General features: G+C 41.5%; 1 protein-coding gene across 5 annotated transcripts in view; it reads right to left on the bottom strand.

Moving 5' to 3' along the window:
- Positions 1-16,779, bottom strand: part of NAXD (NAD(P)HX dehydratase) — a 28,593-nt gene extending 11,814 nt beyond the window's left edge. The window contains exons 1-6 of one of the 5 annotated variants that reach the window (XM_072994621.2): positions 13,298-14,092; positions 11,259-11,633; positions 6,938-7,088; positions 5,008-5,053; positions 4,313-4,401; positions 1,845-1,953 (exon numbers count right to left, since the gene is read on the bottom strand). In XM_072994621.2, the coding sequence (XP_072850722.2) occupies positions 1,845-1,953; positions 4,313-4,401; positions 5,008-5,053; positions 6,938-7,088; positions 11,259-11,633; positions 13,298-13,952 (1,425 nt within the window). In that variant the 5' untranslated portion in view covers positions 13,953-14,092. Of the gene's footprint in view, positions 1-1,844; positions 1,954-4,312; positions 4,402-5,007; positions 5,054-5,159; positions 5,507-6,937; positions 7,089-11,258; positions 11,634-13,297; positions 14,093-16,434 lie in introns of those variants that run through there. The other 4 variants (XM_078391426.1, XM_072994622.2, XM_072994623.2 and 1 more) reach the window with 4 other exon arrangements.
- Between the last annotated feature and the right edge of the window lie 8,458 nt (positions 16,780-25,237).

Below are 25,237 nucleotides of genomic sequence, written 5' to 3'. Positions count from 1 at the left end.
AGTCTCCCCAGAGTAGACCACTTTTATTGTCCCATAACTGGCATTTATAGTCTCAATATCTCACTCTAACACATATTTAAGAGGAAAAATAAAGGTTCCGTTTACTCACAGTTCTGAACACATAAAAAACAGCGTATTGTAGAAAAACTGATTACAAAAGGGCTTAACTGACTCAAAATTACATGACTAATAGCATAACTCTAACTGAACACTGACTGGAAAAAGAGGGGGAAACTTTCTTAGGCAAGAGGCATGCGTCTCTTAAAAATCAGAGGCAGAGAGGGAACGATTGGTTACTGCTGGATTGATTGACAGTCATCCCAGCTGAGAAAGGTTCTTCCCAGTCAAACCTCTTAAAGGTTGCTAAAACTCCAATACTTTCCATCCCTGTGAGCACAGATTAACACAGCTACCTCTTCTAAATTTCTCACATATATGTTATAGTAGACTCAGCAAACAGGTAATCTATCAGTACGTGCTGTTGATGACAAACATTGTAATCAAATTTGCTCTGTATATATCAGCAACCTTAACTAGCACAGCCCATTACTAGTTAATCAGATGGAATCATGGGCGAAGGAGATTAATTCTGACATCATTCCCTTTCTTCCCAACACTACTTGGACTGCTCATTTTACCACTTTTTGAAAATACATATTCAAAATAAATATTTGGTGAATTATTGCAAGAAACACCACACTTTTCAGGTGGGATATGTGTTTGGGTGGGGATGTTATTTTTATCTCTCAACAACACTCCAGATAATTTAACGAGAATGATCATAAATTTCATAAATTTCAAGAACTTGTTAAAGTTCTTCACAGAGGCTAACAGAAATAATTGCTAAGGAGGCAGTGGCCTTATGCCTTAACACTTCCTATTTGGTAAGCACAAGACCACTGCCACCTTAGTTGCTGTTTCTAAATCCTCTGCATACGCTACTAAATGTCCCACATTCTAATGTAGCATAGACTAAATGAATATACTATAAAACTACATTTTACATTCTTCTGAAAAAAAAAAACTTCTTAAAAGCTACCTGGTGCTCCTATTACTCATTCCTCTTTTCCACCTGCATCTATATCTGGGACGGTCACACCATTTTCATTTTGCCTTGAACTCAAAAAGCATTCTGTCTGAGTTGAGGAAGGTCTCCAACTGAACATGTTGCCAAGCCTGAATTTACACAGCTGATATTTTAAAACTAATTTTTTTAAATGCCCTTCAGCATCACCCAGCCACCACTGATGAACAGGCAGGGGCCCTCAGATCCTCTGTACCTCTTCTGGACAAATGTTACATTGCCCAAGCCCCTGCCCATGTTTTTTTTTCAACAACAGAATAGCAGCAACCAAGACAGGCATTCCACAGCTATTGGCCCAGTGACAAGAGCCAGCAGACTCTCATGCATCTTTTGGGCAAAATTTGGGGAGGCCTACACAGGGCCTCAGTAGGCATGCAACCCACTGCACCTTGCGTGTACATTCACTGACCTCCCCAACTGGGCAATCAGCCAAGAGTATTGAACCAGTCAGTGGCTTATGGTTGGAGTGGAGTGCTGAATATTTTAATGCTGCCGCCAACATCTGCGTCTACAACAGTATAGTCAACGAAGTCCTACTTTACAAAGTCAGGTTATTATTCTTTGTTTGTAGTCCATAAGAGTTTGTAATCCACACGACAGGTTTCACCAGCTATAGCTGCTAATTCTGATACAGTATTTCACTATTATCAGTACTTAGAACAAGCAGTTACAATTTCAAAACAGAAACATAGTTTCATGAACAAAACAGGATGACTACACTGAAGATCATTCTTGAACAAGATACTAGAATCCACATTACCTTGGCATTCTCAAGTAATACATCATCTCTTCCTAATCCAGGTCCTACAACAACAGAGTGTAAACGTGGTAGCCACTTTTCCACTTCATGAACAGCATCAGACCTGTCCCTAAAAGGGGAAACAGGGCACAGACCATTATGTTCTCAAAGATTTGATTCTTGGATTGCAAGCACATATATATTTTTCCCATTTTAGGGTAGGAAATGCTACCTCCAAAAGCCCCTCCAGTAAGAACATGACCATCAGCCTCTCACGTAAATCATTTGTCTTCTTTTTTTTGTTAGGTTATATCCATCCATACAGAAACCATACAGAAACCCTTCACAGAAAATGGAGCCCACTGTGCTCACACAATGGAGTATAACAAAGCCAGTTACTCTTGGAAAAACTGTAGGACAGTCTGGTATTGCCTCAGTCCTATAGATGCAGATTGATGCATCACTACTGCACAAGGAGGGATGAGGAAAAGGTCAATCAGAGCCGCTCCCAGCATTTATGTGTAAGGACTACTCTAACCAAACAGATTGCTATGTGATATCAATTTGTTTCTGAGTTATAGCAACCCTGTAAGTCATTGACCTCCAAAAAATTTGATGCTTAACAGCTCTGCTCAGATCTTATAAACTGAAGTCAAGGCTTCCTTTTCTGAACCAAGTCAGCCCATCTTGTCGAGCCATCCTCTTTTCTTACTGTCTTCAATTCTTGCTAGCATTATTTTCTTTTCCAGTGAAGCACGTCTTCAGAAGTTGTAGCCAAAGCAGGACAGCCTCAGTTTAGTCATTTTCTTTTCTAGTGACAATTGAAATTTGATTTGAACCACAAGCCACTTATATGTATTTCTAATAGTCCACTCTATCTCTAAAGTTCTCCTCCAATGCCCCATTTTAAAAGAGATTCACTTCTTCCTGTCTGCTTTCACATCTATATATATTAATCGTGAGTATCACAATGTGGAAGATTTTGGCCTTGTTCTCTAGCAACACATCCTTAGACTTGTGCATCTTTTCTAGCTCCTTAATAGCTGCAAAACAATAATTTTTCCACCAGGAGCACCTCCCTGTTGCAGATCTGCTCTTTGAGAAAAGATTGATCAAAAACTAATCCTTTGCAGCTCCTATGATCTCCCTTGAACTGCACAGATTTGAACAGCACAATTTTGATTATACATGGATTTATTTCAATAAATAAATAAATATTCAATAAACATTCAATAAATATTGTGCTGCTAACTAGTACAGAGATTTTGAACTACATGTGGGTCTGTCACCTCTAACCCCAACATTGTTGAAGGGAGAAGTGAACATTTAAGGTAACAGTACTTTCTGTCTGGCAACTGATTTCTGCTTTAATCAAAAAAGATGACACTCTGTGAAGAAGTGTAAGGAAGGAAATTAACCTAACTCTGCTCGGGAAGCTAGCAAGTGAAAACAAGAAAAGGAGACAATCTCCTATGAGAATGGCTGGCTGATATGTTTCCTCTTTCTTTTTAAATGTGAGAAGGAGCAAAAGGAAATCTTAATATGTAACATACTCCCACTCCAACTGCTGTCCCTACCAGATATGCAACTTGCTTTCCCCAGTGTGCAGCAGCATCTAAAGGGTCTCTTCTCCTTGTTTTTCCCCACCCAAAAACAGTTTTAACATTCCTGATCATTTTTTTCTCAAATATAATCATGGCACGTGAAATAATAGGCGCTGGAATTTTGAGCATTACCACTTCTGGGAGATGGGAGTCAACACTGTTTTCAACTTACCTTGAATGCAATTGAAGTTCTGCTGTCATTAAAAAGTTCCAAAGTTTTAAAAGGCACACACTTCATCTTAATTATCTGGATTAACTCTAGTAACACTTACCGTGTTTCCCCAAAAATAAGATAGAGTCTTATATTAATTTTTGCTCCAAGAAACACATTAGGGCTTATTTTCAGGGGATTTTTTTTCCATGTATAAAAATTTACATTTATTCAAATACAGTCACGATGTCTTGTTCTGGTTGATGCACAATGGTGGAGGGCGGGTTTTCACTTAACTGGGGCTTATTTTGGGGGTAGGGCTTATATTATGAGCATCCTTAAAAATCAAACTAGGGCTTATTTTCAGGTTAGGGGTTATTTTCAGGGAAATAGGAACTTGCTACACCTACAGGGGTACCACAGTGTGGCAGGCTATATGTCTGTATTGCTATATATACTGTTTAAAAACCACACCTAAAATTTCAGGTACACAGTACCTGTCTAACAAATCTGATGACACTCTGTACTTTCGGCTCTTGTATAACACCTTGACCTAGAAAGATGGCATGAGCATCCATGTGAAGATATATGGACCAGCGTTCAACACCAACAATGGAATACTGGGGGGCCTAGCTTATAACGTATGCACTGCTGCCTTACACAGCTTCAGCTCATTAATATTTGTGCTGAGAGCGAAAAATAAAGAAACCAAGAGAGATAACAAGGAGACTTACAAAACTGGATGAACAATCAGCTCTGGACTATAAGACTTGATCACAGATGCTGCATCTTTGGTACAAAATACATGGGATAGGTCTGCACCCTAAGAAAATTAACATACAGTTATCTATTTACAGCACCAGTGCTAAGCCATTAAATAACTATCACAACTATGTAATATCCTAAAAAAACTTGTTTCATATCAGGTAAGTTCATTCTTCCACCTGAAATCATTCTGTACATTTCTGAACAAAAAATCTATTTCTTGTATTTATTTTTAATATTAGCACCCCAATCTTATACTGTATGTAATTCTTTGGGAATAAATTTCAATTTATAGCAATGAAGCCAATTTGTTAGATTTGCAATAAGTATGACCTCTGTCTATAAAAGCCAGTTTCCAATATTCTGTACAAATCTAGAATAACTGGGCAGTATAGTGGCTATTGCCTGTTAGTAGTTAAACGGTTAGCACCCATAAAAACAGCCATTTAAAGGCACAGTTAGTTGCTGCCTGCATATTCATATTCAAGCCTGACAGATTTTAAATCGTTCTAATCACCCTTAGCATTTTATTGCTAAAAGCCAAAGATGCCCATGGTTCAATAGAGGGTGCATCATATTTTACCACTACATTAACTGGGTCTCTTCCATTTAACTACTGGATAGCAGCCAGTCCCTTCATGCAAAGTTGGGGGTGGGAACCTACCACTTTAAGAGCTGTAATTGCAGCAAAATACGGTGCCCCTGTATACCTGGAAAAAGAAAAAAAAAGTCAACTCAGAGTATATATTTACTCATAATTTGAATAATAAGGACAAAGATAAATCAACCAATTCTTCTATCCTGTGAATTACACACCTTAAAGTAGAAGAAGGAATAATGATACCTCCACAATTCAATGTCAAGTTCATCAGCATGTTTTTCTGATCCCTTAATGTGATAGTTATAGAAAGTGATTAAACTGTGTAAATTCCTTAACTTGCTTCCACTGATGATACTCTGACTTGCTATAAATTTATCTAGGGTAAGAAATCTAAGATAATGCACACAGACAAATGTTAGAACTGCAGTTTTAGCTATCTTGTGGCAAACATGATCCAACAACTGATATTAACCCGCTGATGTGGGAAGTGACAAAAATGCTCTAGTTATGTTTTGAGGGAAGATAAAGGCATACTCATTAATTAAGTTAAAGGCTCTTTCAGATTCATGAATAATTATGCAATATCAAATGTTAAAATAATAAGTCATTGTTAACTAGACAGAAGAAACAGATGTGAGCCTTCAGATTTCAAATGTGGTGCTCCACACCTATCTGGCCTATATTATGGTTGAGATCCTTTTTCAGCACAGATGAAGTAGAGACATTTACTGCTCTATATATTGAAGTATGTTGATGTAACTTCCAAAAATCCAACATTTACTTTCCAAGGAGATAGTGAAATGTTAAAAGCTTAAAAATATAACATTCTTAAGACTCCTAAGTCCATAAAGAACAGCCTCTGAAGTCACACATTCTTTGTTAAAGATATTCAAGGATATGTGCACAGGTGACTCATATTCTTCATCACCAACCCAAATATTGTGACCTGTTATACAAATGAAATGCTCTGTTATTTCATATATTCTATTTTCTATGTTACTGTTTCAAATATGTTAATCTAGTTAGACCACAGGTGGGCGATCTCAGAGGATGAGGGTGTTGAATTACTATCCTCAAACCTACTAGGAAAAAAACAACACTCTAGTTCTACCACCATCCGAAAGCCTCTGAAATGTTCCCTTCTCCACTACTGCAAAAAGTGGTGGTAAGAAAAGAGCACTTTTTACAGATAGAAATTAGAATTTATTCTTTGAAACAACCATATTAGCTGTTGAGGACTAATGCTTAAGTATCTTACAGAAGGGTACAGAAAAATAAAACAATATGATACAATCCACAAGAGCATGCACACAGTGTATACTGAAAGAGCCATGTGCCACTGAACCCGTGAGTGAGAGTAAAATGAAAGAAGAGGCTATTCTGCCATGTAAAATCTTACTTAGCCACCTCCTCATTGTTAAGAGATTTTCAGAGTTTCAGGCATGTGTTTCCATTCCTAAGGGCTACAAACACATTCTTCTAATGAAAGCTGAGATGCCTGGGAAGCTGAATTCCACAGGTAATTGCACATTCACCCCCTCACCTTTCTGCGGTCTTAAGAGAATATGGCATGCATACACAAACATAACCTCAGCATTCTCTTCCTTAGTAATTAACAGGCATATCACTTGTCATAAGTACTAACATTTTCCATAATAAGTTATGGCATCACAAAAGACAAGTTTTTAACTTGACTATTAGCCAGTGAGTGTGTGTTTGTATGTTGCCTCAGGCCTTTCTAAGCAATTTATATATCAAATTTATAAATAAGCACTCAACTAGTGAAGCATAAGAACAGCTCTTAGACAACCAGGCAGAGAAGAGTGCCTCCTAATGTTTGGGAAAAATGCCTCTCTTTTTTTTTTGCAAACTCTCAAGGTGCAAAGGGGGAATAACAAAGATATGATTAAGAAACAAAACTAGTAAAACATGCTACAATTTAATAGTATTTTTGACTTGTTTTCAAAGCCAATGATGCAACATTTCCACTTACTCTTGGCATCCTCCAACAATTCCTATTCTTCCATCTTGGCCTTTATGTTTTTTGGCAGTTAGAGGGGGAATAACATTCCGCACCAACTGAAATATATTCTCCATTTCCTTTATAGAATGTGTTTTGTGCACTGAAAAAGATCTCTCTATAACTAAAAAAGAAAAAGACATTTAATTAATTAGTTACTTCAACTATTAACTTTTGAGGTGCTAAATATACTCATGCATAACATGACTCTGGATAGGCTTCCAAGAAATGTAAATATTAAAGACCCTTGTTTGGATCCTCAACTCTACAATCTGATTTGCATTTCAAAACAAGCCAAAATTTGGCAGAGTCTATTACTCAAGAGCAGTATCAATAGGGAATGGCCAACTTGTTCCTGCTTACTGCAAGAGCAGGTAAACCAATCAGAAGTTCAGTTCATAGGCTGTTTAGTGTAACGTCCAAACATCAAGGACCCAGACTGCTCCCTTGTATCTCTCTCTACAATCCAGACAAGAATCTACTGTTTGCTTTTATGCTTCTTTGGGAGAAACAGGACACAATACTGGCTCCTGATATTAAACAAAGCATGGACTAAAGGTTCACAGTTTATCTCCTCCTATTCTAGGTAGGAACAAGTAACTCATCCTCAATAAGCCAGATTTTTTTAAAAAAAAATTCTGACTTGCAATGACATTTGAACTTACGTTGTACGGCCACTGCTACAACTCACATAATCTCACTTATATGACTAAGAGTACTTGAGTAAACAACATACAGTATTTGTCTTTACTGGACTGATGGTTAAACCATGCTTTGCACTGTCATTGCCTAAGCAAGCAGAGCTGTACTAATATTTCTGACGCTCTCAAGACAACAGGCTCTGGAGTTCTGCACCAAGATATCAATTTCCCACACTACCCAAACAGGAACTGTCACAGGTTTCTGGAAACATAATCAGCATTCTATGGAAATGTATACACTGCTAGCTTCCTTTTCTGCCTGTACAGAACCAGACATCCAGACTTTACAGCTTGTGCCCATGGTTCAGTCCATCTCTCTGGTGAGTTAGTAGCAGTACATGCTGATGCCAGCTGAAAATCCAAAGAAACCAGTCCCACCATTTATTTGCCCGTGCATTTCAGATGTACATCCCACTCAGTTAACTGCAGCTTGCTCCAAGCAAATGGATATGCTGCAGCAGCATGTACTTTCTCCCCCTTTCCTATTCATCCAGCTTCATTTGCTGAAAGCCAACTTTCACACCAGGATGTAATTAACTCTCACAACTGAAAGAAGAACACAAAACAGTGAGACCCTGTGCTATCAACAAGCATGGATTAGTCTTAGCAACTTATATATCTAACTGCAAATCACGAGAATAAAATTTTATTGGATCATATATACTACTTTAGAAGAAAAATGTAACAAAACACTGATGTGATTATGATTACTAAGGCCTTTACAAAAGCACTGGCTTTTTAGATACAAATTAATATGAGTTCAATTACCAAACATGAATGAATTCAAGATATGAAACAAAAATTAGTCTTCCATATTTTTGCAGTTTTGACAGTTACACTGTAATGAACGTTTAAAGGTTAGCAAACTATTATTCTTCATGAGTGTTCCTGCTAAACCACAGGTTACATACTTTTTAAGCAGCCAGTTCAATCATGCCTAGTAATCACAATCAGAGAAACCTGATAAAGACAGTAAAATATTCAAGGGGATTGATGGAGAAAGATAACACATACATACAAATTCCCAGTAGTTAAATTATTAGTAAGAACTGATATAACCATTTCCCTAAACACACATCTTAATACTTACTGGCAAAGAGACTTTACAGACAGCAGCAGCCTATCCTTCATATTGGAAATTTTTCTTTACTAAGTCTTTTCCCTTTCTGATGATACTGTATACAATTCAAATCTAGTATTAGAATCCGATGACATTACATAACTTCAAACTAGATTAGGAACCCCAGGGCAGTTTATTTCAGTTGCAGTCATTTTACTATTTGTCCAAAATCTCTTATAGCAATAGTCCTGGTGAATCAGAAGAGTATCCCTCATTAACCCCCTCCCAGATCATCTAATGTGCCTAGCACCAGTGGCAAAACTCTGTTAATAGATTCAATTTTTTCAGTACAACCACAGAACCAAAGCCTTGTTCACTTAAAAAAAAAGAAAAAGAAAAAGATTTGCCCAAGAAAGAACAGATTTTACAGAGAATGTTTTGTTGGAAACTGTAGGCCACGATTTGACAAATTCAGAATTATGCATATGCCAAGACAAATGGTTGAGATACTTGAACTTTTAGAATGATCCGAAAAACAAACAGCCCACTCTGCTATTATTATTCTCCTGTAGGAAGTACACAACTGATGCACTATAACCATATATTCATTTCTATTTTCTAAAGTATTTCTGGCTCCTTATTCTACTCTAGTGTGGTTTTTTTTAATCACCTAATCAGAAGAAGCATTCTGGCAGCTTGTACACTATTGCAGAACTGTAGTTGGTCCCAGTAATGCTACTGCCCACCTCTGGATTCTGTATTTTGTCTTAGTCTTACACCTTCATTTTTGTTAATAGGTTTTTTAATAGTATGTTCTCAAAACATGGACAAATTATAATTCAAATGTCCATATTTCACAATACAGATTGGACTACTGTACATGATTGGGAAGTCAGTTTAACAACATCCACTCTAGGTCCAAAGCAAACTCCAACATACCTAGAGTAATGTACTAAGCAGCACACTTTACTTATACTGGGCACTTTTACTTTATGTACAGAACACTATCACACTCAGGATACACAGTCAAACACTGAGAAGAGAATGACTACCACGTTTACTCAATGTATGCTTATTTTGCAAAATCCGCTCCAGTAACTACTCCAGATTATCCATTTGCAACATAGTCTTATTAGTCTCATTTATTAGTAAATACGTATAGGATTTACAACAGGGCCTACATTTAAACACAAACTGGCTTCCATGAAATACACATATCAGAATCATATTGGTATTTGCATACATTTGTGTACTCTAAATGCAGCAAATAGACAAGGTGTCAGGATTTGTCTACACTGAACTGCACAACCAAGATGCACCCTGGTACCTCACTATACAAACTTTACAACTCCAATATGATTCTGGTCATATAATTGGTCTAAACCCTATTATGTCCAGTCCTAAAGAGCATTAGCAGATTTCAAATGGAGGTATATATGGGGGTTGTGCTGGAAGATTCCTTGCAGCCTATATGTTATTCCAAGGAATCATGAAACACCAAAACAAGAAATAGTAACTTGTGCACTGCAACTTACCACCATCAGCAATATATAGCTGACAGAAATAAAAACCATAATAAGCACAAACAATTTGCATGAACTGTCAACTGATCCAAACAGGATCTGCTCACACTCTACACAAATGTAAAGAATGCCTTAATGTAAAAAATGTCTGTGATATACCAGAATTCCACAAGAACTGTGATCATATGAAACACATACCTGGAAGTTCAAACTCCACTTCCTTCAGATGAAAATTAAAGCAGACCTACTAGCACAGAAGTGTGGTATAAAACCTATTATATCTCTTAAGGCAACCTCAGAACCACCTTTTTAACTGTGTTGAGCACATGTCTACTAACCAGGAAATGTTTTTACTTCTAGATCAACACCTGACACACTTACAAAAAAGGATGAGTTCATAAATGTAAAGTGAAGAAGATTGAAGATATAACAGAAATAAGTGGCATGAAAATTCCAAGGGAAGAGTACGACCCAAGATTTTGGAAGTTTAGTTTCAAGAGTGCCTCCATCTGGTCTGAATTCATGATCAGCCAAGAAGCAATTGCCTAGAAGATTTAATCTAATCTACAGTAAAACAGCAAACTCATGTAGGAAGTAGAAGATTAGGTGAAAATTATGTAAATGCTCTAATCTTCTAATTACCATTTAGCATAATTACTCATACATTATGCATTTTTACCATCCTTTACAGCTGTCTATATAGATTATGTTATCACAGTAAATACCCCACAACAATCACAACAGATCATGTTACATCTTTTAGAAAAACAATGTGAGCTATATAAATTAGGTAAATTAATATGATCTGTCCCATAAGATTTCTGTGAAAGAGCATAGGACCATGTGTCTAAGCAGGCCCAATGTGTTAACTCACTTCATAAACATATTCCAGAACTTCCCAATAACTATTTCACTGATTTTTACAGAGTTTCAATACCAAAGTGCACACAAATCTTAAATACCAGACCCAAACATCATGTATGCATCATTTATGTGAAAGAATGCAGTACCTATGGGAGGCGACAGTGGTGTAGTCATAGAGTTATAGTTAAAATTCTCTCCATAGGCTCGGTGATTTGATCTCTGTGAAGGATTACTTGGTATACTTTGCGACCTTTGTGACACTGTGGAAGAAATTCCTGCTAGCATCTGTCCTAACATCTGCAACATCTGGAGCTCCCTAGCATGCTCTGCTTCACGTCGCTTGTCTTCAATTTTAAGCCGCTGCTCTTCATATTTGTAAAACCTTTCTTCAGTATCCATGCTTTGTTGCAGAAACTTCTCCATCATTTTGTCCAGTGTTAAATTTGCATGGCGCTTTTTTGATCTTTTAGCCTGAGATAATAAGGGTGGTGCATTGGTGTGAGCATTAATTTGTTTAAAACCTATCAAAAAAAGTGGATAGGTTAGTTGTTCACATTTTGAATATACTCAGAATAAGATATACAATGGAAAGTTTTTCTATAACTCCGTATTAACTTTATCATAGCATAACGGAGCTGGAATGGGCTTATAAAGCCATCAAGTCCAACACCTTGCTCAATGCAAGAATCCTAGGATCAGCTCACCATATATTTATATATGCTTATCAAGAACTGGTTGGATCACTCAGTAAGTTAGGTATCTGGCTGTGGAGCCTCAGTTTAGGAATTCAATTACCCACTGTGCCTCCCAGAAGAAGGGCTAGCCTGTGTGGCCTTAGGCAAGCTGCAAAATTTTACAATGCCTTCAGAAGCAGGGATTAATATATTCTATATGCAGGAAACCTGAAAAGGGTGGCTGAAAGTTAGAACTGACATGAGGGCACATAATATTAATTTCAAGAATCAGTGTACAGTACTGCAGTGAAGAATGTTGCACGAGGCCTTAAGAGACCTAAGTTCAAATAGCCCCTTGGCCCTGGAAACTTCCAGGGTAGGTGGCAACAATAAACCACTCCTTAAATATCTCAGTTGCCTTGAAAATCCTATCAGGGTCATTGTTGAGTCAGATGTGACTTGACAACACTTTAATAACATTATTTTAGAACAGTATCTCTGTTCTACTCATGTACCCTTCACAGTACTGCCTAAATGTATAAGAGATATTTAAAATATGACATCTCTCCAAGATTACATTTTTTTAATAATCTGAAAAAATATTGTTCAATCAATTTGGATGCAACCTTTAACACATTTACTAGGGATTAAACTACACTGAATATGGTAGGACATATATGTGAACATGCAAAGAAGTCCACAATTAGCATACTTTAAAAAAAATCAAAAGCTTTAGTTATTTAGATTACATTTTAACAGATATTTGTGTATTGCAGATAATTGCCTTATCTCTACTTTTAATCACCTGCTCTGAATTTGCATTATAAAGGACGTAACTGTTAACCTTTCCCCTTTGATGTTATTTGCATGCAAAAAAAGTTTAGTTTAAGAATTAGTAACTGGCTTAAGGACATCAGCTATTGAAGCTAAATTTATATGGTGTGAAAACACACAGGTGTCTTAGTCACATCCAAATCATTAATACATTATATAAATATTTTAAAAAACTAAAGTAAAAAGGTAGATTTTTACTTTGCATAAAGTCTACACTTTTTTTGCTCCTGAAGTTTACTTGTAGAAGTCTTATCTACCTGTGGAGATTAAAACTGAGGACTTAAAAGTTTTGCTTTTATCTGAAAACTTTTTGTTCCTTTCCGCAATTGGATGAGCTGCAGGGCCTTTTGTTGGCATGAGGGAATCCCAATAAGCTGTGGTGACACATTAAGTCGCTAATGTTTCACAGCATTTTCTGACTTTCTGTCTTCGGTAGGGGCCCCCCAAAAGATGCTCCCCGATTCCAATTGGGAAGAAAATGGTGATGGTGGTAGTGGCAGGTTACTTGTAAGATTTAATAAAATTAGATGTATTTCTAATGTAATTCTGAGGAGATGTATTTCCTCCCAGTTTGCACAGGCAGAGCTCAATCGGAGGGGACGGGGTATTTCCTAGTAGTACAGTCTAGCTGCAGAGAGGGAGCACACACAACTCGCCGCCTCGTCTTTTCCGCTCACCTTCCGCCGGCGGCAAAGGGATGGCGAAGGGGGGACACTCCACTTTGATGGCGTGCTCGGCGTAGGAGGAGCACTCCCCGGAGTCCTCGTGGAAGGGGTCCCGCGGGGGAGACTCCAGCTCGCCGCCGCCGTCCTCGTCGTCTTCCTCCTCCTCCTCTTCCTCCTCCTCCGCGTCGCCTCCACGGCAGTTGCGAAGGCTCCCGGGCCCGGCAGAAGAAGGGGGCGCGGCGACAGCGGCGAGGATGGCGGCGGCGGAGGGGCAGCCGTCGCCTCCCGGCAGCGCCACGGGGGTCAAGGGCCGCTCGGCGGCGGTGGCGCCGTGTCCGTCTACCAGGCCCACGGGCGCGCCCGGCCGGCAGCTGAGGATGCGGTCCATCTCATCGTAGTACTTGCAGATCTTGCGGGCGTGGCCGTTCTTCTTGAGCCCTTCGCGGGCCTGGTAGTACTGGCGCTTGAGGCCCTTGATGCGGATCCGGCACTGCTCCGGGGTGCGCTCGAAGCCCAGCTCGGCCAGCCGGCAGGCCACGTCCCGGTACACATGGCTGTTGCGAAAGTTGCCGTCCAGCGCGCTCTGGACGTCCGCCTCCCCCCAGATCTCCAGCAGCGCTCGCGTCTCCAGGTCCGACCACAGGAAGCCCCGCGTATTGGTAATCATCCTCCCGCCAACCCAGCCACCGCCGGCGGCGGCAGCGGCGGGAGGGCGGCCACAATGGCCGCGCCCGCCCGGGAAAGGGACGAGGGGAGGCGGCGGCGGCCAAGCAGCCGGTCGGTTCGTGGTGGCCTGAGTTGAAGGGACCGAAGGCAGAACGGAGGAGCAGGAAGGGGCGGACGGGGAAGACGACCGTCCGCCGCCGCCCCCACTCGGTCCCCCCCTCAGCCTCGCTGTCCCTCGGAAGGCGGCTGTGGCGGCAGCGACCCCAGCGCCTGGCCGGGCCTCCTCCGCCGCATCCCCCTCGCCGCCTCACACGCCCCTTCCCTCCACAAGCAAAACTTTCCACACACACACACACACACACACAGAGCCCCCACACCCCGCCGGGCTGCACTCGCCGGTCCAAGGTACCGGCCCCCCGGGGGGGGGGTTTGGCAGTCTGGTGAAGGCCTGCCCTTTCAACCGCTGATCCGAGCGGCGCTCCCTCGCCTCAGGCTGCGGGAGCGTGGCGGCCGCCGCGGCTGCTCCGCTCGAAGGCCCGGTGCGCGGTTCATCGCCTCACGAAGCCTCGGAACGCTGGGCCAGCGCCCGGCCCCTCGAGCGGAGCCCGGAGGCGGCAGCAGCAGCGGCAGCGGCTCCTACCGAAAGCGCGAGGGCGGCGCTGAAGCCAAGCACCGACAGGGCCTCTTTCTCCTTCCCCGCTCCCCGGAGGGCCCAAGCCGGCCCGGCGTCACCGCGCATTGCGCTCTGTTCCCCCCGCCTTCGTTTGTGCGCGCACACCACCCAGTCGCCAAGTTCACGCACAAAGCAGCCTTCGCTCGGGGTGTCACAACTTCATCGAGCGCAATGAAGGGATGTGGTCGGGATGCGGGGCGGGGGGAGAGGGAGAGAGAGAGAGAAAAAGCAGCGTGCACGGCCTTGCCCGCAGAGCAAAACGTCCAACGAAAAGAACGTATAAGCGCCTCCTAAAAAGGGCGCTGAATTTTAAAAATATATGGCGACAAAGGAAACGCATTCTTTTTTTTTTTTTTAAAGCACCAAGAACACGGAGGAACCCCATAGTACAGCCAAGGAATTGCCTCTTTATCTAGCAGCATTACTTCAAAAAGAAGCCTTGTAGGGCCTACAGAGTAACGAGAAGACAGCGGGACGAGCTCGTTACACACCAGGGCCAACACTGCTGCAACCCCCCTTCCCAATCTCCCAAGATGACAGCAAAGGCCAGGCTGTGAAGACATACGCCCGCTCAGGATCTTCACAAACGCCCATTCAGTTTTCCAAAATACAGCAGCAGCCACAAGGGATGCATAGTTTTTTTTTCTGGAGGGTCATCGACTTGCATCCTCATACATAGAAGCACAACACAACCTCCAACGGCATTTGTTTTGTAGGCAAACTGGCCACCTAAGCAGCAGTTATTCCTTTAGAAATGTTACATCTAAAAATATATATATTACTACTTGTAATATATTTAGTGCAAAACATTTGACTCAGAGATCTTGGAAAAACAGACCTTACACAATCTCACCAAAGATTTTCAAGACATAAAAGCACATTTTCATGGTACTGTACCCTTTGACAAATCAATTGATGGATCCTTGAAATGGATAATCAGAGACCTGAACAAAGGGATGGCATTCTCATCACCTTATATGCAAAAACAAGGATGTGTATCGGGTAGTTTGTTCTGTGGTTCTAGGGCTTCAGTCTGTATACACACGTGTGTGTGTGTGTGTGTGTGTGTGTGTGTGTGTGTGTGTGTGTGTGTGTGTGTGTGTGTGTGTGTGTGTGTGTGTGTGTGTGTGTGTGTGTGCGCGCACCTGTACATAGAATTCCATATCTATCTGGAATGTGTACATACATGTTTAAGATCAAAGAGTAGTTAGTGTATAGACATCTTCCTAACATGCTGTGGGACCAAATTATCTACAGTATTTACCTTGGAATCTTCTTCCAGAATTTTAAAAACTGCAGTCCCTGCACACACCTGGAATTCCTTATGGAACTGAACAGACTTTACACCAGTCTGTTCAGTTCAGGTTGTGCTGCATGGTTTTTCTTCGGTTTAATTAATACAAGGTCATTCCACCTACGTACATGGTATCAATCTAATGCTTTAAGCTTGCCTGTGCAGAACAAACAAGATGGGGTGAACTACAGACACCTTGGGAAAGTACATTTAAACTGGAGAATGCTGAAGGTGCTTGCCTAAGAATCAGTCTGGGTGTAACGGATGGAGTGCCGGACTAGAATGAGGGAGACCCGAGTCCCTCCCCGCCGTGGAAAGTGCCAAACCCCGACTCCTCGACCTTCCCGCACACCGCGGGAGCCCTCTGAGGATCGCCCTCGGTCGGAAGCGACTTGACGGCCCGCAAGCACAACAGGTCAACTCCCACTCGGGCCTAGAAAGACTGATCCCGGCTGGGAAGGCACCCCCGTGTCTCCTGCCGTGAAACGAACCAGCCTGCGGGCGTCGGCTCTGTACCTTTTCCGTACTGCAGCCAGACCACACCTGCTGCCGAAGCCAGGGCTACGAGGAGAGAGGCGCCCCTTCCCCAAAGCATCCCTGCGAAGGAGCTCTAGCTCGCCCGGGCCCTCTTTTTGTTCAACCAGGCCACACGGAGAGTGAATGGCTGGCTGGCTGGCTGGCTCGCTAGCGCGCTCGCCTTACCTAGCTGCCAAGCAGAGCTCACGCCGCCTCCAGCCAAACACCCACGCCAGCACCCCACGCACGGCATCGGTGCCGCCGCTTCCGGGTTGCGGGCCCTGCCGCGGCAGAAGGGAAGCGCCGGCGAGTCTTTCCCCGCCTTCTTCTCCTGCGGGGGCGGGCAACATCCCGCCGGGAAGCCAATCGGGGCTAATCGTCTCCTTTGATTGAAAGTTAAGAAGTGGATGGGCGGGGCAAACGCTGCCGTAGGGGGGGGGGGCATAGGCTGTTTTGTATCCGTGAGGTAGAGAAGTAGGGAAGTTACGGAGTGATTGTTTATTGCAAATACATGCTTCAAGTAACCAAACAGATGACTGTACACAGGGATATCACCAGATGGCCAATGTAGAACTCAAATAGACTACATAATTGGAAGTGGGAGATAAAGAATGTGTATTCCCTCTGCCAAAATAAGACCAGAAGCAAATTAGGGTACTGATAAAGAACTGTTATGCCCAACATTAAAGTTGAAAAAGATTACTGAAAGAATCATAGTGCCAAAATGTAATTTTAAATAACATTCCTAATGAATTTCAAGTCCATATAAAGAACAGATTTGCAATACTAAACTCAATTGACCACGAACCAGAAAAAAATGTCGATTGAAACCAGAGATATTATTAGAAAATGCAAAAAGAATATTCCTGTAGTAAAAAGAAAAGAAAACCCCAGATGGATAACAGAAGGAACACTTAAAATGGTTAAGGACAGGCGAGAAGGAAAAAGCAAAAGGTGACAAAAACAGGGTCCTGAATTCAGCTTTTCAGCAACTGTTACATAAAGACAAAGGGAAATATAATAATAACCAGTGCAAAGAAATAGAGAACAATAAAGAGGGAAAAGAAGATATCTTTTCCAGAAGAAATTCAACCCTAGATTAGGAATGCCGAATTACCAACAGGGATATACACTATCTGACCAGGAGAAAATAAAGTTGGAAGCATTATATTGAAGACCTATACAGAAGAGATAAAGGGATTACAAAACCCATTTGAAGAGGAATCCTATGATGAAGAACCTGTAATTCAAGAAAGTGAAATGAAAGCTGATCTGAAAGCACTAGGAAAAAATAAATCACTAGGAGTAGATGGAATACTGATAAAAGTATTTCAGCCCATAGAAACTGAATCTGTCAAAATCCAAAAAGAATATGTGAACAAATATGGAAAACAAAACATTGGCTCACAGACTGGAAATGTTAATATTCATTCCATTCCCCAAGAAAGGAGATGCCAAGGAGTACAGTAACTGTAAGACCATTTCTATAATTTCCCATGCAAGCAAATTGATAAGGCTTTTACCTTATATGGAAAGTCAGATGCACTTGAGATCATTTAGCAAATATCCACTGCCTGCTGGAGCTCACCAAAGAATTCCAGAAGATCAGTCTATGCTTTATAGACTACAGTAAAGCCTTTGATTTTGTATATCACGAGAAACTATGGGTTGATCTGAAAGAAATGAGTGTGTCTCAGCACTTGATTGTCCTGATGCATAACTTGTATTGTGGGCAAGATGCTACTGTTAGAATGGAATATGGAGAGACAGAATACTGTAGTTTCCTAAGGTGTCAGAAAAGGGTGCAATTTATCCCCATGGTTGTTCAATATGTATGCAGAACATATCATACAGAAAACTGGATTAGACTTGAATGAAGGAGAATTGAAAATTGGAGGAAGAACCATCAATAATTAAGATATGCAGAGGACCCTATCTTACTGGCCAAAAGAAGCCAATACTTGAAACAACTGTTAGGGAAAGTGAAAGAGGAAACTGCTAAAGCAGAACCACAGTTGAACATCAAGAAAACAAAAATTATGACTACACAACTTTAATGTTGACAATTAAGAAATTGAACCTGTAAACGATTTTCTATACTTTGGTACAATTATCAATCCAAATGAGAGCTAAGAAGTAAGAAGAAGACTGAGACTTGGCGGGCAGCAATGAAGGATTTAGAAAAGACAATTAAATGTAAGGATGTGTCACTGGAGACCAAGACCAGGATCATCCACTCTTGTATTCTCAGTTACTGTATACGGACATGAAAGCTGGACAGTGAAAAAAGCTGGTTTTTTGGGGGGAAACTGTCTCATTTTAAATACGGTGCTGGAAGAAAGATTTGTGGATATGCTGTACTGCCAGAAAGGTGTTCTATAATCTAGAGCAAATGAAACCTGAACTGGGTCTGGAGGCAAAAATGTTAAAACAGGCTGTCATACTTTGGGCATAGTATGAGAAGGCAAGATCCCCTGGAAAAGAAAATAATGCTGGGAAAGTTGGAAGGCAGCAGAAAAAGAGGGAGACCAAATACAAGATAAACTGACTTCCTAAAAGAAGCCACAAGCTTGAGTCTACAAGAGCTGATTCATAGGGTCACCAAAAGTTGGAAGTGACTTGACGGCATGTAGCACAGCAACAATGTCCTTGGACCCACAATCAGGTGAGGATAAATGTAACCTATACGGTGTCAGTGGTTTGCTGTTTGCTGTTATGTGCCATCTAGTCTCTTCTGATTTATGGTGAACTTATGAATTAGTGACCCCCAAAATGTTTGATTAAGAAATAGGACTATCAAACTGTTAATTAGCAAGTCTGACTAAGGCCAGAGCTGTAGATTAGGTGATGCTGGCTGTTGTAGGAATGCTAAGAGATATTTTTTGCCAGCTGTTCTATGCCATAAGACTGGGGTCCCCAACCGCCGGTCCATGGCCTAGTACCGGGCTGTGGCCTTGGCACGACCAGGCCATGGTGGGAGATCTCCCACCCCAAGCACATCCCCCATGCACACATGCATGCACGTATGCCCCCCACATACACACACATGGACATGCACACACGGACCCATGCATACCCCCTCACATGCATACACGGATGCCCCACCCACCCACTGACACACACATGCACGGATGCCCAGCCCAGCCATGCACACATGCATGCCTCGCATCCTCATGTATGCACAGGTGCCCCATCCACCCACTCATTCTCTCTCACACACACATGGGTGCCCCGCCTCCCCATGCATGGCCCACCCACTAAACCGGTTCAGAAAAGGTTGGGGATCACTGCCATAAGATATTACAGAAAGTTGGTTTACTAATATTTTTTATTGAACAAACTGTTCTTAGGTTAAAGAAGAATGAAATTTCACATATACTGTACATACTTTTATACTCCCCGATGTATTTACTTGGAGTCACTCCCATGGATCTCAAAGGCATTTACTTCCAATTTATTTTGATTTGGGTTATAGATTTATTCAGATCATTAGTAGGTGGAGCCTGCTTTTTTTAATGATATAGAACTTGGTCTTGGAAGAGATTCGTAGCATAATGGTTGGTGCAGAGTAGACTAACTTTTCTATCTGTAGGCATCCTTCAGTCACAAGAGACCGTGGTAATGTGCTCTGAATAGAGGTCTTGGAACAGTGTCTAGTGTGGCTGAGGAGGCCAATTCGAGAGTGACAATTCCTTCCACAATGAAGACAAATACAATCTGTCCCCTGTCCAGCTCCCTGATTTTGCTGGTTTCGGGACTGCCTCTTTGCCTCGGCCACCAATGAATTATTACACTTACAAATGCAACAGTCAACACACACTGCTATGACTGACGGCATGACACAGAAGAAGGCTGGAAAGGAAATGGGAATCTCAGACAGACCTCTATATGTTTGCAGAGTAGGTTCACTCTGGCTAACACGCAAATAGATTTTAGTTCCAGTTTGTATTGAAAAACTAAGGTATACGGCATATTCAGGTTGATGGTATTGTGTTTTCCCCTATACAATAACCAGGATTGGCAACTGTGGGCATCCAGATGTATTTTGCATTTTGAGCATTCCATTCACCATTCTATTGGGGGTTGGGCAAAGCAAAAAAAGGACCTACCGTAAGTACAAACACTTGTTTAGTAAAGGATACTAAGCCTTCTTTGGATGAATGTTTTGCACATTATAGGAATATTGCCCAAAGCCATCTGGGATGAACATTTTGCACACCCTAGAGTATCCCCTCTCTCATTCCCAGGTTAGTTCTGCCCCCCAGTTGGAAAGTAGGATTCTTTGCTCTTAAGAAAGCAACGTGATCTATAGACCTACTGTAGGTGACCTGGGTGTGACTTTCTTGGGGTGAGTTGCGGCATGTTTTAATGCTTCGTGGTGTATGAGCAGAAGTGTTGGAACTAAGGAAAATCCCCCCAAAAACCTACACCAGCCCTCTGCCACCTTGGGGCCTCCAGATGCTTTGGACTCCAATTCCCATCATCTTTTATGATTGGCCATGCTGCGTGGAGGTAAGAATAGCTATAGTTCAAAACACAGGAGGAGGTTTACCAGGTTAGGAAAGACTCTCTATGGACATTTTGCTTTTAAGTCCAACATCAGAGACTGGGATCTATATGGAAATTCCTAACATTGCTCTTTTTCGTAAGCAAGCAAGCAATTAATATAAATTAATAACATTACTGTAAGTTGGATTGAGAAAGGCAGGGATGAACATCGCTTCTTTCCCATCAGTCTTGCAAAATCTTGCATTGTTTTTCTGTCTGCCATGGGTTACTAAATCATAAGTAGCAGATCTGCTGGCAGAAAGCCCATCTCAGCTGGCAGAACTGATGCTCTGCTATCTTCAGTTCACATACCGTGTGGAACAGCACAAGAAAGTGGGTGATCCTGTGTGTCATTTAAGTGTCAGTGAAATGTGTAAACAAGAATTTTCTGTCAGAACAGAAAAATGAAGCAGTGTTTTGAACTGATTATCATGATTAGTGATACATATAACTTTCACCTCCAAGCTTTTAATTATAATAGTCACAGTTTCAGTTGGATGCTTGCCTGATTAGGTTACAGGAGTTCTGATATAGTTAGCACTGTGTAGGTGTTTTGGAAAAAACAATCCTGATTGCTTCTAAGACTATGATAAATATTCCAGTTTGCTTAATCCCATGAGGCTAGAATTACTGTTTAATATTCTAGCATTCTGAGTTTTCTTGTATGCGTATTCATCCATGTTTAGTGAAGCTTACTCTCTATTAAACATGGGTGGGACAGGAAATGCATTGAGGTTATATTCCACTATATTCAAAGGGGCTTGCTCCATAATGAATGTTTTTAGGATTCCAGCCACAAAGTAGTACTTCATTGCCACTAATATAAATATGGAATGTATGCTGCTCTCCCTTGGTAGCTGAGGAATACTGGGGCGTTTTGGGGGGGCACTGGCCTGGGAGAGTGTGGATATGTAGAATCCAAAGCCCGTCCATTCCCCTTACACACACCAAAGATGGGTCCATAGCTTGGACCTACATTAGGCCTGCATCTGACATTGGAATTAATTCCTGTTGGACTCAGGGTGCAACCACTAGAACGGTCTGATTCACATTATTTTGCAATGAGTACATGATATAAAACTCAATGCAAATCAACTCAGAGTTTTCCATCCTACAATCTATAGTTCCCCCCTGTGCTGCTGAGGCTTCTAAGAATTAAATTAATTTGTATCAGTTCGATGGCATGATCTTTTTAGTCAATGCAATAGGTGATCATAAGCTGGTGCTCCCAGCTTTCTTGTTTAAAGTGGGGAGACAGGAAGCCAAGGGGCATTCGTGAGGGTGTCAGTTCCTCTCAACCAAGCATTCTTTGTCTCCAAATCCCACATACGCAAACACAAAGGCTTGGTGCCAGTGCTGGTGCACTAGAGCAGCTGAAGACAAAAGAAAGAAATTATCTCCATCCATTGTTTGCACCTTGTTAAGGCAACTCAGCTGTTGCTCTGCCTCCTGCAAATCTGGACACTGCAGTAGAGCCACTTTAACAAGGTGCTAATAAGTTCAGATTGGCCGTTTCCTCTGCTCTCTCTACTGACTGCTGTGTGATTTGCTAAAGCAAATTCACCCAGGGAAATCTGACTCCCTGGGTGCAACTTCACAGCGGATCTCCTCACATTTTCCTGCTGTGTAATGACATCCTCACTCCTCAGTCAGGGAATGAGTTGAAAGATAGAAGACAGCCACACAAACAGCAGAGTCCACATGGAGGGAGAAATAAAATCATAGCCTGTGAGGGGAGAGACACGCCCACCACAGGTTTTTTTTGACAGTAAGAAGATCCATTGGTCATTCAGCCTTTATTTACAGTTGGGACAATGGTCAATAAACGCACACACACAAAATACAGATTCATAAGAAGACTATATAATATAATAAATGTATATAAAAGAGCAAACATACATAAGTGGTCTAACAAAAATGGCTAAATTCAAGAACTTCACTTATTCTGTGATTTACTTATGGAGCACTAAAGCAAAGTAGTCATAAGACACTCTGAAGAGCCATCAGAGAGACTGGTTGATATGATATATTAGATCCTTGCTAGACCCTTGATAAAATCTGCTGTGGAAAAGATTCGACTGTACTTCAGCCTTGTTACAGAGGCAGTATCTTAAATTCATTAGAATTTCATTGCATCGGTAGACCAATAAATTGGAAGGAAGTACTGTACGTGGAATCTGGCTAAAGAAAAAACTTTTCTGTGTTTAGGGACAGTTAACCACCCTAAACAGGGCATCCAATCTTTACAGGGAAGGCATGATAGCCTCAGAAACAGGGCAGATCCTTGGAGCTTTAGGTAATCAATATTAATTAGCCTCTGTTTACAGTTCGTTTTGGCAGTCTTGAAGTCCATAGATAGCAGACAGAAGGGGGGGGGGTCAGTGAAATAAGAGTGCAATCACACAGTGGGAAAGGCATATATTGATTGCAACAGAAAGGATGATTTTGCAGGGACTGATATTCTTTAAAGCAGCCTTTCCGTCTGTCAGGGAATTGCTCCAGTCTTCCAAAGTAATAGACCTACAATTGAGCCAAAAAGGTACAACTTGGGCATTGATCAGGGTTGGGCTGGAGTGCAATTGCTGTACATCCCATGGTTGTGGCAAAAGAGATCACAACAGATTGCTCCACAAGCAGTCCAAAATGCAATCTATTTCTGGATCACCCTAACTTTTGTACCATGGCCGTTAGCCATGATGATTTGTAAAACTCAAATATAATCTTAAAGGCCAGACAGTTGAAACTGAGCCTGACAAGAGTGAACCCAAAAGTGAATAGAATAAATCCATGCCAAACATTTTTTTAAAAAATTCAGACCAGTCTCCAAGTTGAGGGCCATTCCAGCAACAGAGCTGGGGGCCCCAAACAGTGACCTTATAAAGAAAATATGAATCTCTTTGAATGAACTTGTAAGAAGCGGAAACCAAATCACTGCCCCCAAAAGACACTGAGGGACTGTTTGGGCTTAAAAATTCAAATGGCTACTGGAACAAATGTTGCGCTCTTTGAGGAGGAGAAGGCAGATTAACACCCACACACTGTTCTGTTTTTGTCTTGTCATATTTTCCCTGTACCCTACAGCCTACAACTTAATGAAGTCATATACTCAGATATGTGTATTGAATTACTCAATTCTGTTATGCTCCAAAGACCAAGAAACTCTAACCTTCCTCATAGTAGAAAAGCACAGTATTTTGGTTTTAATATTGTTAATTGTTAGTACAGTGGTGCCTTAAGTTACAAACTTAATCATTTACAGAAGATGGTCATAACTCAAATTGGTCATAACTCAAAGCACCATTTCCCACAGGAACGCATTGAAACACGGTTAATCCATTCTGGCCATTTTTTTGGTTGTATCTCAAGTCAAAGCATTAGTTCCCATAGGAACTAATGCAAAAGTGGTTAATCTGTCCACTGGGGGGAGATTTTTTAAAAACCTAAAATGACCTCTAAGGTTAAAAAAAAAGGGCAGGAAAGGAGGGAGGGAACAATGGGGGAAAGAGGAAAGAAAGAAGGTCATCACTGGGGTACACAGAACCCCTCAGACAAAGGTTTGTGCTTTTAGGCACAAAAAAGAGAAGGTAGAGAGAAAGAAGACAAAGGAGAAGAATTTGGAGTCTAAAACACTTTTAAAACCAAACACATTTTAAATCAAACACCTTTTAAAACAAACGAGAGATTCCCCCCCCTAAAAACACACTGCAAGACCCATCAAAGCACAGAAACATAGCCCCCTACCGAATCAAACGAACCCATTCCGGCACGAACTAAAAAACACGCTGCAAGACGCATCAGAAACGCAATTAATCCATTCCAGCTGGAACCCCCCCACTAAAAACACAATAAAAAACACACTGCAAGACCCATCACAGCACAGAAACATAATCCAACCACCCAGCCCAAGCCCACGCTGCAAAATCCACCCAGAACAGGCAGTTTTTAAAAAGCAAAAAGCAGTACCTTACCAGGCAGTCCAAAGCCTCCTACAAACGCACACTCTTTGACCACTGGGATGAAAGAGCTACAAAGAAGCAGCCTCTTCGCCGACCAACGGTTAGCGGCTCAAATTCCCCCGCCTTTTTTTCCGGTTGCAACTCAAAGTTCCAGTCACAAGCCAAAGCAAAATTTTGTGGCCAGAGCTGGTTGTAACTCGAATTGGTCATAAGTCAGGACTTTCGTAAGTTGAGGCACCACTGTAGGTTGTTTTGGCAATACTCAGCAAAGCCACTCAATAGCCTCTTGAGACCCAAGC

The sequence above is a fragment of the Pogona vitticeps genome, chromosome 3, assembly GCF_051106095.1.
Source record: "Pogona vitticeps strain Pit_001003342236 chromosome 3, PviZW2.1, whole genome shotgun sequence".
NCBI classification, from domain to species: domain Eukaryota; kingdom Metazoa; phylum Chordata; class Lepidosauria; order Squamata; family Agamidae; genus Pogona; species Pogona vitticeps.
This window is presented reverse-complemented; position numbering and strand designations above follow the sequence as displayed.